Source organism: Triticum aestivum, chromosome 6B, assembly GCF_018294505.1.
Source record: "Triticum aestivum cultivar Chinese Spring chromosome 6B, IWGSC CS RefSeq v2.1, whole genome shotgun sequence".
NCBI lineage: Eukaryota > Viridiplantae > Streptophyta > Magnoliopsida > Poales > Poaceae > Triticum > Triticum aestivum.
Window position 1 is genome coordinate 90,114,868 of NC_057810.1, and position 12,280 is coordinate 90,127,147.

Genomic DNA, 12,280 nt, shown 5'->3' on the forward strand with positions numbered 1-12,280 from the left:
GCCCGTTTTGCAGTTGTTTGTGCACCTACTAAACAATGGGATTCGGAGACCTTATGGGAGGTGATGACATGTTGTGTGATCATGCACAACATGATCGTCGAGGATGAGGGTGATGATGCTGCCGCGGCTCTAAAATTTGAGAACATGGGTGATCATATCCAACTTCTAGACTAGAATCCGGCCACATTTGAAGATTTTATTCAAATTCATCAACAAATTCAACATCGACCAACTCATGAGTAGCTGAAGGAAGATCTGATTGAGCATCAATGGGCGGTTAAAGGGAAAGACATGTCAGGATGTAATATTTGATTTTTTTTAAATGAACTACTGTTGCATGCAGCTATTTGAACGTCTGTACCCTTTGTATGCGGTTATTTGATCGTGCGGACTTAAGAAAATGACGAAGTTCGGATATATGCGGCTACTATTGGATGGTGTGCTCCCGCAACCGTGTCCACGGACTGGTGCCCCCCTCCGCCCGCATCTGCGGATGGATACGAAAGGAAATTTGTGGAGATGCCCTAATTAAGCTTGCCACTTGCCTACGAAAAACCTCTACTTTTAAGAACCTTTGATCAACAAACAAAATTGATATTATCAAAAGCTTTGGCATAGTTAATTTAAGAACGAGCCCTTTGCTATTAGAAGAGTGCAGAGGATGGAGCACCTCATGAGCTTTTGCAACACCGTTTAGTCATGATTTTGCAATACCTACAAGCTTGTTAAAATGTCATCCCAAGAACAGTGTTCTAAAAAAAAATTCCTTAAAGTTACATTACATTGATTTGCATGCATGCATAAAATTCTACAGCAGCGGCTCGAGACTCTGAGGGTCTAGATGCATCAGTGCTTAAGTGCAACATAAGCTCCGGTCCCGGCGATGGCGCCCAGCGGTGGTGCAACCATGTAAACCCAGATCTTCGTGTACGTCCCCGTCGCGATGGCCGTTCCCAGTGTCCTCGCCGGATTCATTGATGCTCCTGTCGATTCCCTGCATGATCACAACTAAACATTTTCAATCGTGATCGCATGAAAAGAACCGTAGAGTCATTGATCGACTGATCATTCCACTTACGCGGCGATGAGAACGTTCGTCATCAGTGCTGCCCCAGCTGCCACTGCTACCAGCTCCTTGACCTATTTAAAGATCATTTGGCAGTTCGAATGAGTCAGTGAGTGAGTGAGTGAACGAGACTGAGAGATAATATAATCCGGTCTTCCTTACTGCTTTCGGATCGGTGGCGACGGCGATGATGGCGAAGAGGAGGATGAACGTGATGATGAACTCGATGGAGAAGGCCTCCAACGTGCCTATGGACGGCACGGTGGTGACGACGGCGCTGAGGTTCGCCGCCGGGTGGTAGATCGCCTTGGCCACGAACGACGCGGAGACGGCGCCCAGGAACTGAGCGGACACGTAGGGCGTGAGGTGCGCCCACGGGAGGTACCCGAACACGGCCATGGCCACGCTCACTGACGGGTTCAGGTGGCTCCCCGAGACGTGGAAGAGCGACGCCACGATCACGACCCCGGCCGCGCCCGCCGTCGCCGCCACGCCCAGCAGGCCCAGCGCGCCGCCGTGAATCTCGTTCATGATGGCCGCCGACAGCACGATGAAGACGAGCAGGAACGTTCCCAAGAACTCGGCCATTGCCTGACAAGAAACATCCAAATCAGCCAAGCTCCATCTCATACATGGTCACGATTTTCACAGGAAACAACACTCACCTTCTTAACCAGATGCACGACCGCCCTCCTCGGGTCGGGCGATGGAGATTTCTCATTCTCGTCGTCCGACGCGATCGGCACGATCTTCACCGAAGTTGACCTCCGAGGCATCATGACTGGCGTTGCCCTTGCGTCGCTCGTGCTGTCCATGGAGAAAGCTGGGTTGATGTTCAGAGAAATGTCGACGCCGCGAGCCCTGCTCTCCTCCATCCTCCCTAATTTAATCACCGATGCAGCAATGTAATTGTGCTGTTGCACTGTACCGAGTGACCAGTTGATGCTTGGTGAAGAGAGAACTGGTGAGAAGCGTATAGTGGAGAAGTGTATATGTAGTCGTGTATGTAGCCCCAGAGAATCGATTTGATTCTTACGAGCCTGCAATGTTTTGGCGGGCACGGCATACGTGTGATGCTTGTTCAAATTAAGAAGCTGAGGTCTCACTGGCTAACCAGTCAATGATTAGTTCAATGCCCAATCAGAATACTTGCTACAATATGATATTACTTCTGTCAATGTCGCTGGTTCATTCTCCTTTTACTTGGTCAAGCTGTCTGCGCTCCAGGCCACCAAGATAATGAAATGCTGTCGGGAATTCTACTTCTGCTGAGTCTTCACTTCTTTTTTTGTCCTTATTCGATATGTATCTTCTTGGGGTGCCTCATCTGCTGGCTAACTCCACATGCGAATGCCGTTTTGGTATCTGAATTCTTAAGATTCTGCTGTAAGATTTTCATAGGCAAATTTATTACTAGTATAAGATTTCCCGAAAAGAGGAAATTACACAAATATACAATATTAAGGGCTGAGGTAACAAAAATCACAAATTTAGAGATTTTTAACAAGAAAACCACAACTCAAGGACTAATAAGCTACCAAAGACACAAATTCCTTCCATTATAGTCACTTAATGAGAAATATGAGGTGCATGTCTCAAGCCGAGATGTCCCTCTAGTGACTTAGCATATGGAACCCATCCGCCACATTCCTCGTTAAGTGACAAATCGAAGTAATTCGTGTCTTTAGTTTCTGATTAGTTCTAGAGTTGTGGTTTTCTGTCACCTCAGCCCTAAATATTGTGTATTTGTGCAATTTGCTTTTTCCGAAAACTCATGTGTCGGAGACAAGCCTAGTGTGCCATTGTGATGTTGATTATATTCTTTGTTCGTTTGCCTTTCGTAACATACGGGCACCCAGAAACCGTTGGATTTTGAATGGACGTTAAGACCTATAATCCAAACATCAGATGGTTTCTTGAAGTTGACACCGATGGATCTGTTCGTAAGCAGGAGTAGGACATATCAGATAATAGCTCAAATCACCAAGTATATCAAATCCACGTGCCGGCTGGTATGCAGCTAATACATAGAGTCCATTCCAAAAGCATCTGTCCTCTTTTTCTCCATTGATTTTGTTGACCGGTCCTCTCTTAACTGGTCAACACTGTCTAATCATTGCTCCATATGGTTGAAGGAGAGCGCCTCATCTCCTCACCCTTGTCATCTCCCATTTGTCCGCGTACGAGGAGAGCACCCTAGTGCGAGTGAAATATGCCTATGATTGATGCGCCTATCATTGTCATCATACCTCCTCCCAGTGCCTACCATTGTTCTAGACATCTCCCAGTTACCATCAACACCCATTCTTTCTCCCATTTTTGGAGGTGTGCATAGACTCGAGGGACCAGTGAACGGCTTCTTCGGAGGAGTGGCGGTTCCTATGACGCATCAACGACGTGGAGCCTCAGCGGCGTGGCATTGCAGGGTCTCGGCGACGGATACGTGATGATGGACGTGCGTAGGATGGTGGCTTTGTCTGGCGCCGTGGTGGCGTGGATGGCAGGCCTGGCAAGGTGGATGCGTTAGTGCCTACTCTGTAGATGGATCGGCGGAAGACGGTGGCGACGGCCTCTGCAGTGTGTACATGCGGTGCCTGCTGAGAGTGCGCCGGACCGGTGTGTGACCCAGATTGTTGGGGAACGTAGCAAAAATTCAAAATTTTCCTACGTGTCACCAAGATCTATCTATGGAGAAACCAGCAACGAGGGGAAGGAGAGTGCATCTACATACCCTTGTAGATCGCTAAGCGGAAGCGTTCAAGAGAACGGGGTTGAAGGAGTCGTACTCGTCGTGATCCAAATCACCGAAGATCCTAGTGCCGAACGGACGGCACCTCCGCGTTCAACACACGTACAGCCCGGTGACGTCTCCCATGCCTTGATCCAGTAAAGAGAGAGGGAGAGGTTGAGGAAGACTGCATCCAGCAGCAGCACAACGGCGTGGTGGTGGTGGAGGAGCGTGGCAATCCTGCAGGGCTTCGCCAAGCACCGCGGGAGAGGAGAAGGGAGAGAGGTAGGGCTGCGCCAAGAGGGGTAAAACTCATCTGTTGGGCAGCCCCTACACCTCTACTATTTATAGGGGGAGGGAAGGGGGCTGCGCCCCCTCTAGGGTTCCCTCCCCAGGGGTGGCGGCAGCCCCAGATCCCATCTGGGAGGCGGCCAGAGGGGGAGAGAGGGGAGGCGCACCCAGGGTGGGCCTTAAGGCCCATCTGCCCTAGGGTTTGCCCCCTCCCACTCTTCCCTGCGCCTTGGGCCCCTTGTGGGGGGCGCACCAGCCCACCTGGGGCTGGTCCCCTCCCACACTTGGCCCATGCAGCCCTCCGGGGATGGTGGCCCCACTTGGTGGACCCCCGGGACCCTCCCGGTGGTCCCGATACGTTACCGATAAAACCCGAAACTTTTCCGGTGACCAAAACAGGACTTCCCATATATAAATCTTTACCTCCGGACCATTCCGGAACTCCTCGTGACGTCCGGGATCTCATCCGGGACTCCGAACAACATTCGGTAACCACATACAAACTTCCTTTATAACCCTAGCGTCATCGAACCTTAAGTGTGTAGACCGTACGGGTTCGGGAATCATGCAGACATGACCGAGACGTTCTCCGGTCAATAACCAACAGCGGGATCTGGATACCCATTTTGGCTCCCACATGTTCCACGATGATCTCATCGGATGAACCACGATGTCAAGGACTCAATCAAGATGATCTCATCTGGACTCAATCAAGCTCCCGTATACAATTCCCTTTGTCTAATAGTATAGTACTTGCCCGAGATTCGATCATCGGTATACCGATACCTTGTTCAATCTCGTTACCGGCAAGTCTCTTTACTCGTTCCGTAACACATCATCCCGTGATCAACCCATTGGTTACATTGTGCACATTATGATGATGTCCTACCGAGTGGGCCCAGAGATACCTCTCCGTTTACACGGAGTGACAAATCTCAGTCTCGATTCGTGCCAACCCAACAGACACTTTTGGAGATACCTGTAGTGCACCTTTATAGCCACCCAGTTACGTTGTGACGTTTGGTACACCCAAAGCATTCCTACGGTATCCGGGAGTTGCACAATCTCATGGTCTGAGGAAATGATACTTGACATTAGAAAAGCTTTAGCATACGAACTACGATCTTTGTGCTAGGCTTAGGATTGGGTCTTGTCCATCACATCATTCTACTAATGATGTGATCCCGTTATCAATGACATCCAATGTCCATGGTCAGGAAACCGTAACCATCTATTGATCAACAAGCTATTCAATTAGAGGCTTACTAGGGACATGGTGTTGTCTATGTACCCACACATGTATCTGAGTTTCCTATCAATACAATTATAGCATGGATAATAAACGATTATCATGAACAAGGAAATATAATAATACCAATTTATTATTGTCTCTAGGGCATATTTCCAAAAGTCTCCCACTTGCACTAGAGTCAAGAATCTAGTTCACACCGCTATGTGATTAACACTAATAGGTCACATCGCCATGTGACCAACATCCAAAGAATTTACTACTGTCTAAACTAGTTCACATCACCATGTGATTAAGTCTCAATGAGTTATGGGGTTTGATCATGTTTTGCTTGTGAGAGAGGTTTTAGTCAACGGGTCTGCAACATTCAGATCCGTATATACTTCGCAATTCTCTATGTCATATTGTAAATGCTGCTTCCGCGCTCCACTTGGAGCTATTCCAAATGGTTGCTCCACTATACCTATCCGATTTGCTACTCAGAGTCACTCGGATAGGTGTTAAAGCTTGCATCAACGTAACCCTTTACGCCGAACTCTTTATCACCTCCATAATCGAGAAACATGTCCTTATTTACTCCAAGGACAATTTTGACCGTTGTCCAATGATCCATTCCTGGATCATTCTTGTACCCCTTGACTGACTCATGGCAAGGCACACTTCCGGTGCGGTACACAGCATAGCATACTATAGAGCCTACGTCTGAAGCATAGAGGACGACCTTCGTCCTTTCTCTCTCTTCTGCCGTGGTCGAGCTTTAACTCTTAACTTCATACCTTACAACTCAGGCAAGAACTCCTTTGACTGATCCATCTTGAACACCTTCAAGATCATGTCAAGGTATGTGCTCATTTGAAAGTACCATTTAGCGTTTTTGATCTATCCTTATAGATCTTGATGCTCAATGTTCAAGTAGCTTAATCCAGGTTCTCCATTGAAAAACACTTTTCAAATAACCCCATATGCTTTCCAGAAATTCTACATCATTTCTGATCAACAATATGTCAACAACATATACTCATCAGAAATTCTATAGTGCTCCCACTCACTTCTTTGGAAATACAAGTTTCTCATAAACTTTTGAATAAACCCAAAATCCTTGATCATCTCATCAAAGCGTACATTCCAACTCCGAGATGCTTACTCCAGTCCTTAGAAGGATTGATGGAGTTTTGCATATTTGTTAGCGTTCTTCAGGACTGTCAAAAACCTTCTGGTTGTATCACATACAACCTTTCCTCAAGAAAACTGTCAAGGAAACAATGTTTTGACATCCTATATGCAAGATTTCATAAATAATGCAGTAACTGCTAATCCAATTCCAACAGACTCTTAGAATCGCTACGAGTGAGAAAGCCTCACCGTAGTCAACTCCTTGAACTTGTCAGAAAACATCTTAATGACAAGTCGAGCTTTCTTAATGGTGATTCTTACCATCGTTGTCTGTCTTCCTTTTGAAATCCATCTGTACCCAACGACCTTACGACCATCAAGTATTTCTTCCAAAGTCATGGATCCTCTCTCGGATTTTATGGCCTCGAGCCATTCGTCAGAATTCGGGCCCACCATCGCTTCTCCATAGCTCGTAGGTTCATTGTTATCTAGCAACATGACCTCTAAGACAGGATTGCGTACCACTCTGAAGTAGTACGCGTCCTTGTCAACCTACGAGGTCCGGTAGTGACTTGATCCGAAGCATCATGATCACTATCATCAGCTTCCACTTCGATTGGTGTAGGTGCCACATGAACAGCTTCATGTGCCCTGCTACTCACTGGTTCAAGTGATGGTTCAATAACCTCATCAAGTCTCCACCATCCTCCCACTCAATTCTTTCGAGAGAAACTTTTCCTCGAGAAAGGATCCATTTCTAGAAATAATTACTTTTGCTTCTGGATCTGAGATAGGAGGTATACCCAACTGTTTTGGGTGTCCTATGAAGATGCATTTTTATCCGCTTTGGGTTCGAGCTCATCAACCTGAAACTTTTCACATAAGCGTCGCAGCCCCAAACTTTTAAGAAACGACAACTTAGGTTTCTCCAAACCATAGTTCAAACGGTGTCGTCTCAACGGAATTACGTGGTGCCCTATTAAAGTGAGTGCGGTTGTCTCTAATGCCTAACCCATGAACGATAGTGGTAATTCGATAAGATACATCATGGTACGCACTATATCCAATAGGGTGCAAATATGATGTTCGGACACACCATCACATTATGGTGTTCCAGGCGGTATTAATTGTGAAACATTTCCACAATGTCTTAATTGCGTGCCAAGGCTCGTAAGTCAGATACTCATCTCTATGATCATATCACAGACATTTTATCCTCTTGTCACGATGATCTTCAACTTCACTCTGAAATTACTTGAACCATTCAATAATTCAAACTAGTGTTTCATCAGGTAAATATATTCAGTATCTACTTAAATCATCCGAGAAGTAAGAACATAACGATATTCACTGCATGCCTCAGCACTCATTGGACTGTACACATCAAAATGTGTTACTTCCAACAAGTTGCTATCTTGTTCCATCTTACTGAAAATGAGGCTTTTTAGTCATCTTGCCCATGTGGTATGATTTGCACATCTCAAGTGATTCAAAATCAAGTGAGTCCAAACGATCCATCTGCATGGAGTTTCTTCATGCGTATACACCAATAGACATGGTTCGCATGTCTCAAACTTTTCAACAACGAGTGAGTCCAAAGATCCATCAACATGGAGCTTCTTCATGCGTTTTACACCAATATGACTTACATGGCAGTGCCACAAGTAAGTGGTACTATCATTACTATCTTATACCTTTTGGCATGAAAATGTGTATCACTACGATCGAGATTCAATAAACTATTCCTTTTAGGTGCAATACCATTGAAGGTATTATTCAAATAAACAGAGTATCCATTATTCTCCTTAAATGAATAACCGTATTGTGATAGACATAATCCAATCATGTCTTATGCCCAACGCAAACACCAAATAACAATTAACACCAATCTCGATGGTAGAGGGAGCGTGCGATGCTTGATCACATCAACCTTGGAAACACTTCCAACACATATCGTTAGCTCACCTTTAGCTAGTCTCCGTTTATTCCATAGCCTTTTATTTCGAGTTACTAACACTTAGCAACCGAACCGGTATCTAATACCCTGGTGCTACAATGAGTACTAGTAAGGTACACATTAACATAATGTACATCCAATATACTTCTGTCGACCTTGCCTGCCTTCTTATCTACCAAGTATCTAGGGTGGTTCTGCTCCAATGTCCGTTCCCTTATTACAGAAGCACTTAGTCTCGGGTTTGGGCTCAACCTTGGGTTTTCACTAGAGCAGCAACTATTTTTCCGTTCCATGAAGTATTCCTTCTTGCCCTTGCCCTTCTTGAAACTAGTGGTTTCACCAACCATCAACAATTGATGCTCCTTCTTGATTTCTACTTTCGCGGTGTCAAACATCGCGAATACCTCAAGGATCATCATATCTATCCCTGATATGTTATAGTTCATCACGAAGCTCTAGCAGCTTGGAGGCAATGACTATGGAGAAACATCACTATCTCATCTGGAAGATCAACTCCCACTCGATTCAAGTGATTGTTGCACTCAAACAATCTGAGCACAAGCTCAACGATTGAGCTTTTCTCCCTTAGTTTGCAGGCTAAGAAAATCGTCGGAGGTCTTATACCTCTTGACGTGGGCATGAGCCTGAAATCCCAATTTCAGCCCTCGAAACATCTCATATGTTCCGCAACGTTTCAAAAAACGTCTTTGGTGCCTCAACTCTAAACCGTTTAACTGAACTATCACGTAGTTATCAAAACGTGTATGTCCGATGTTCGCAACATCCACAGACGGCGTTTGGGGTTCAGCACACTGAGCAGTGCATTAAGGACATAAGCTTTCTACTGATCGCATAATCACTACTGTCAACTTTCAACTATATTTTCTCTAGGAACATATCTAAAAAGTGGAACTAAAGCGCGAGCTTACGACATAATTTGCAAAGACCTTTTTGACTATGTTCAGGATAATCAAGTTCATCTCATGAACTCCCACTCAGATAGACATCCCTCTAGTCATCTAAGTGATTACATGATCCGAGTCAACTAGGCCGTGTCCGATCATCACGTGAGACGGACTAGTCATCATCGGTGAACATCTTCATGTTGATCGTATCTACCATACGACTCATGCTCGACCTTTCGGTCTCTTGTGTTCCGAGGCCATGTCTGTACATGCTAGGCTCGTCAAGTTAACCTAAGTGTTTCGCGTGTGTAAATTTGGCTTACACCCGTTGTATGTGAACGTAAGAATCTATCACACCCGATCATCACGTGGTGCTTCGAAACGACGAACTTTCGCAATGGTGCACAGTTAGGGGGAACACTTTCTTGAAATTTCAATGAGGGATCATCTTATTTACTACCGTAGTTCTAAGCAAATAAGATGCATAAACATGATAAACATCATATGCAATCAAATAGTGACATGATATGGCCAATATCATTTTGCTCCTTTTTGATCTCCATCTTCGGGGCTCCATGATCATCATCGTCACCGGCATGACCCCATGATCTCCATCATCATGATCTCCATCATCGTGTCTTCATGAAGTTGCCTTGCCAACCATTACTTCTACTACTATGGCTACCAGTTAGCAATAAAGTAAAGTAATTACATGGCGTTGTTCAATGACACGCAGGTCATACAATAAATAAAGACAACTCCTATGGCTCCTGCCGGTTGTTATACTCATCGACATGCACGTCGTGATTCCTATTACAAGAACATGATCAATCTCATACATCACATATATTCATCACATTCTTCTTGGCCATATCACATCACATAGCATACCCTGCAAAAACAAGTTAGACATCCTCTAATTGTTGTTTGCATGTTTTACGTGGCTGCTATGGGTTTCTAGCAAGAACGTTTCTTACCTACGCAAAACCACAACGTGATATGCCAATTGCTATTTACCCTTCATAAGGACCCTTTTCATCGAATCCGTTCCGACTAAAGTGGGAGAGACTGGCACCCGCTAGCCACCTTATGCACCAAGTACATGTCAGTCGGTGGAACCTGTCTCACGTAAGTGTACGTGTAAGGTCGGTCCGGGCCGCTTCATCCCACAATGCCGTCGAAACAAGATTGGACTAGTAACGGTAAGCATATTGAACAAAATCAACGCCCACAACTATTTTGTGTTCTACTCGTGTAAAGAATCTACGCAATAGACCTAGCTCTGATACCACTGTTGGGGAACGTAGCAGAAATTCAAAATTTTCCTACGTGTCACCAAGATCTATCTATGGAGAAACCAGCAACGAGGGGAAGGAGAATGCATCTACATACCCTTGTAGATCGCTAAGAGGAAGCATTCAAGAGAACGGGGTTGAAGGAGTCGTACTCGTCGTGATCCAAATCACCGGAGATCCTAGTGCCGAACGGACGGCACCTCTGCGTTCAACACACGTACAGCCCGGTGACGTCTCCCACGCCTTGATCTAGGAAGGAGAGAGGGAGAGGTTGAGGAAGACTCCATCCAGCAGCATCACAACGGCGTGGTGGTGGTGGAGGAGCGTGGCAATCCTGCAGGGCTTCGCCAAGCACCGCGGTAGAGGAGAAGGGAGAGAGATAGGGCTACGCCAAGAGGGTTAAACTCATCTGTTGGGCAGCCCCTACACCTCTACTATTTATAGGGGGAGGGGAGGGGGTTGCGCCCCCTCTAGGGTTCCCTCCCCAGGGGTGGCGGCAGCCCCAGATCCCATCTGGGAGGCGATCAGAGGGGGAGAGAGGGGAGGCGCACCCAGGGTGGGCCTTAAGGCCCATCTGCCCTAGGGTTTGCCCCCTCCCACTCTTCCCTGCGCCTTGGGCCCCTTGTGAGGGGCGCACCAGCCCACCTGGGGCTGGTCCCCTCCCACACTTGGCCCATGCAGCCCTCCGGGGATGGTGGCCCCACTTGGTGGACCCCCGGGACCCTCCCGGTGGTCCCGATACATTATGATAAAACCGGAAACTTTTCCGGTGACCAAAACATGACTTCCCATATATAAATCATGCAGACATGACCGAGACGTTCTCCGGTCAATAACCAACAGCGGGATCTGGATACCCATGTTGGCTCCCACATGTTCCACGATAATCTCATCGGATGAACCACGATGTCAAGGACTCAATCGAGATGATCTCATCTGGACTCAATCGAGCTCCCGTATACAATTCCCTTTGTCTAGCGGTATAGTACTTGCCCGAGATTCGATCGTCGATGTACCGATACCTTGTTCAATCTCGTTACCGGCAAGTCTCTTTACTCGTTCCGTAACATATCATCCCGTGATCAACCCCTTGGTCACATTGTGCACATTATGATGATGTCCTACCGAGTGGGCCCAGAGATACCTCTCCGTTTACACGGAGTGAGAAATCCTAGTCTCGATTCGTGCCAACCCAACAGACACTTTCGGAGATACCTGTAGTGCACCTTTATAGCCACCCAGTTACGTTGTGACGTTTGGTACACCCAAAGCATTCCTATGGTATCCGGGAGTTGCACAATCTCATGGTCTAATGAAATGATACTTGAAATTAGAAAAGCTTTAGCATACGAACTACGATATTTGTGCTAGGCTTAGGATTGGGTCTTGTCCATCACATCATTCTACTAATCATGTGATCCCATTATCAATGACATCCAATGTCCATGGTCAGGAAACCATAACCATCTATTGATCAACGAGCTAGTCAATTAGAGGCTTACTAGGGACATGGTGTTGTCTATGTACCCACACATGTATCTGAGTTTCCTATCAATACAATTATAGCATGGATAATAAATGATTATCATGAACAAGGAAATGTAATAATAACCAATTTATTATTGTCTCTAGGGCATATTTCCAACACAGATCCGATCATTCGGGTTGATTGGGGC

General features: G+C 46.1%; 1 protein-coding gene across 1 annotated transcript; it reads right to left on the reverse strand.

The window, feature by feature from the left end:
• Nucleotides 1-846: 846 nt before the first annotated feature.
• On the reverse strand, nucleotides 847-1,941 carry LOC123133614 (aquaporin NIP3-3). Its single transcript, XM_044553071.1, has 4 exons — nucleotides 1,732-1,941; nucleotides 1,229-1,657; nucleotides 1,079-1,140; nucleotides 847-994 (listed from the first exon to the last, which is right to left on the reverse strand). Exons 1-4 carry the CDS (start codon nucleotides 1,939-1,941, stop codon nucleotides 847-849), a joined length of 849 nt encoding a protein of 282 aa, XP_044409006.1.
• Nucleotides 1,942-12,280: the final 10,339 nt, after the last annotated feature.

Coding starts and splice junctions, on each gene's coding strand:
- LOC123133614 (XM_044553071.1), bottom strand. CDS start 1,941: ATGGAGGAGAGCAGGGCTCGCGGCGTCGACATTTCTCTGAACATCAAC. Junction 1,141..1,228: donor TCGCCACCGATCCGAAAGCA/GTAAGGAAGACC, acceptor ATCTTTAAATAG/GTCAAGGAGCTGGTAGCAGT. Junction 995..1,078: donor ACGAACGTTCTCATCGCCGC/GTAAGTGGAATG, acceptor GTGATCATGCAG/GGAATCGACAGGAGCATCAA.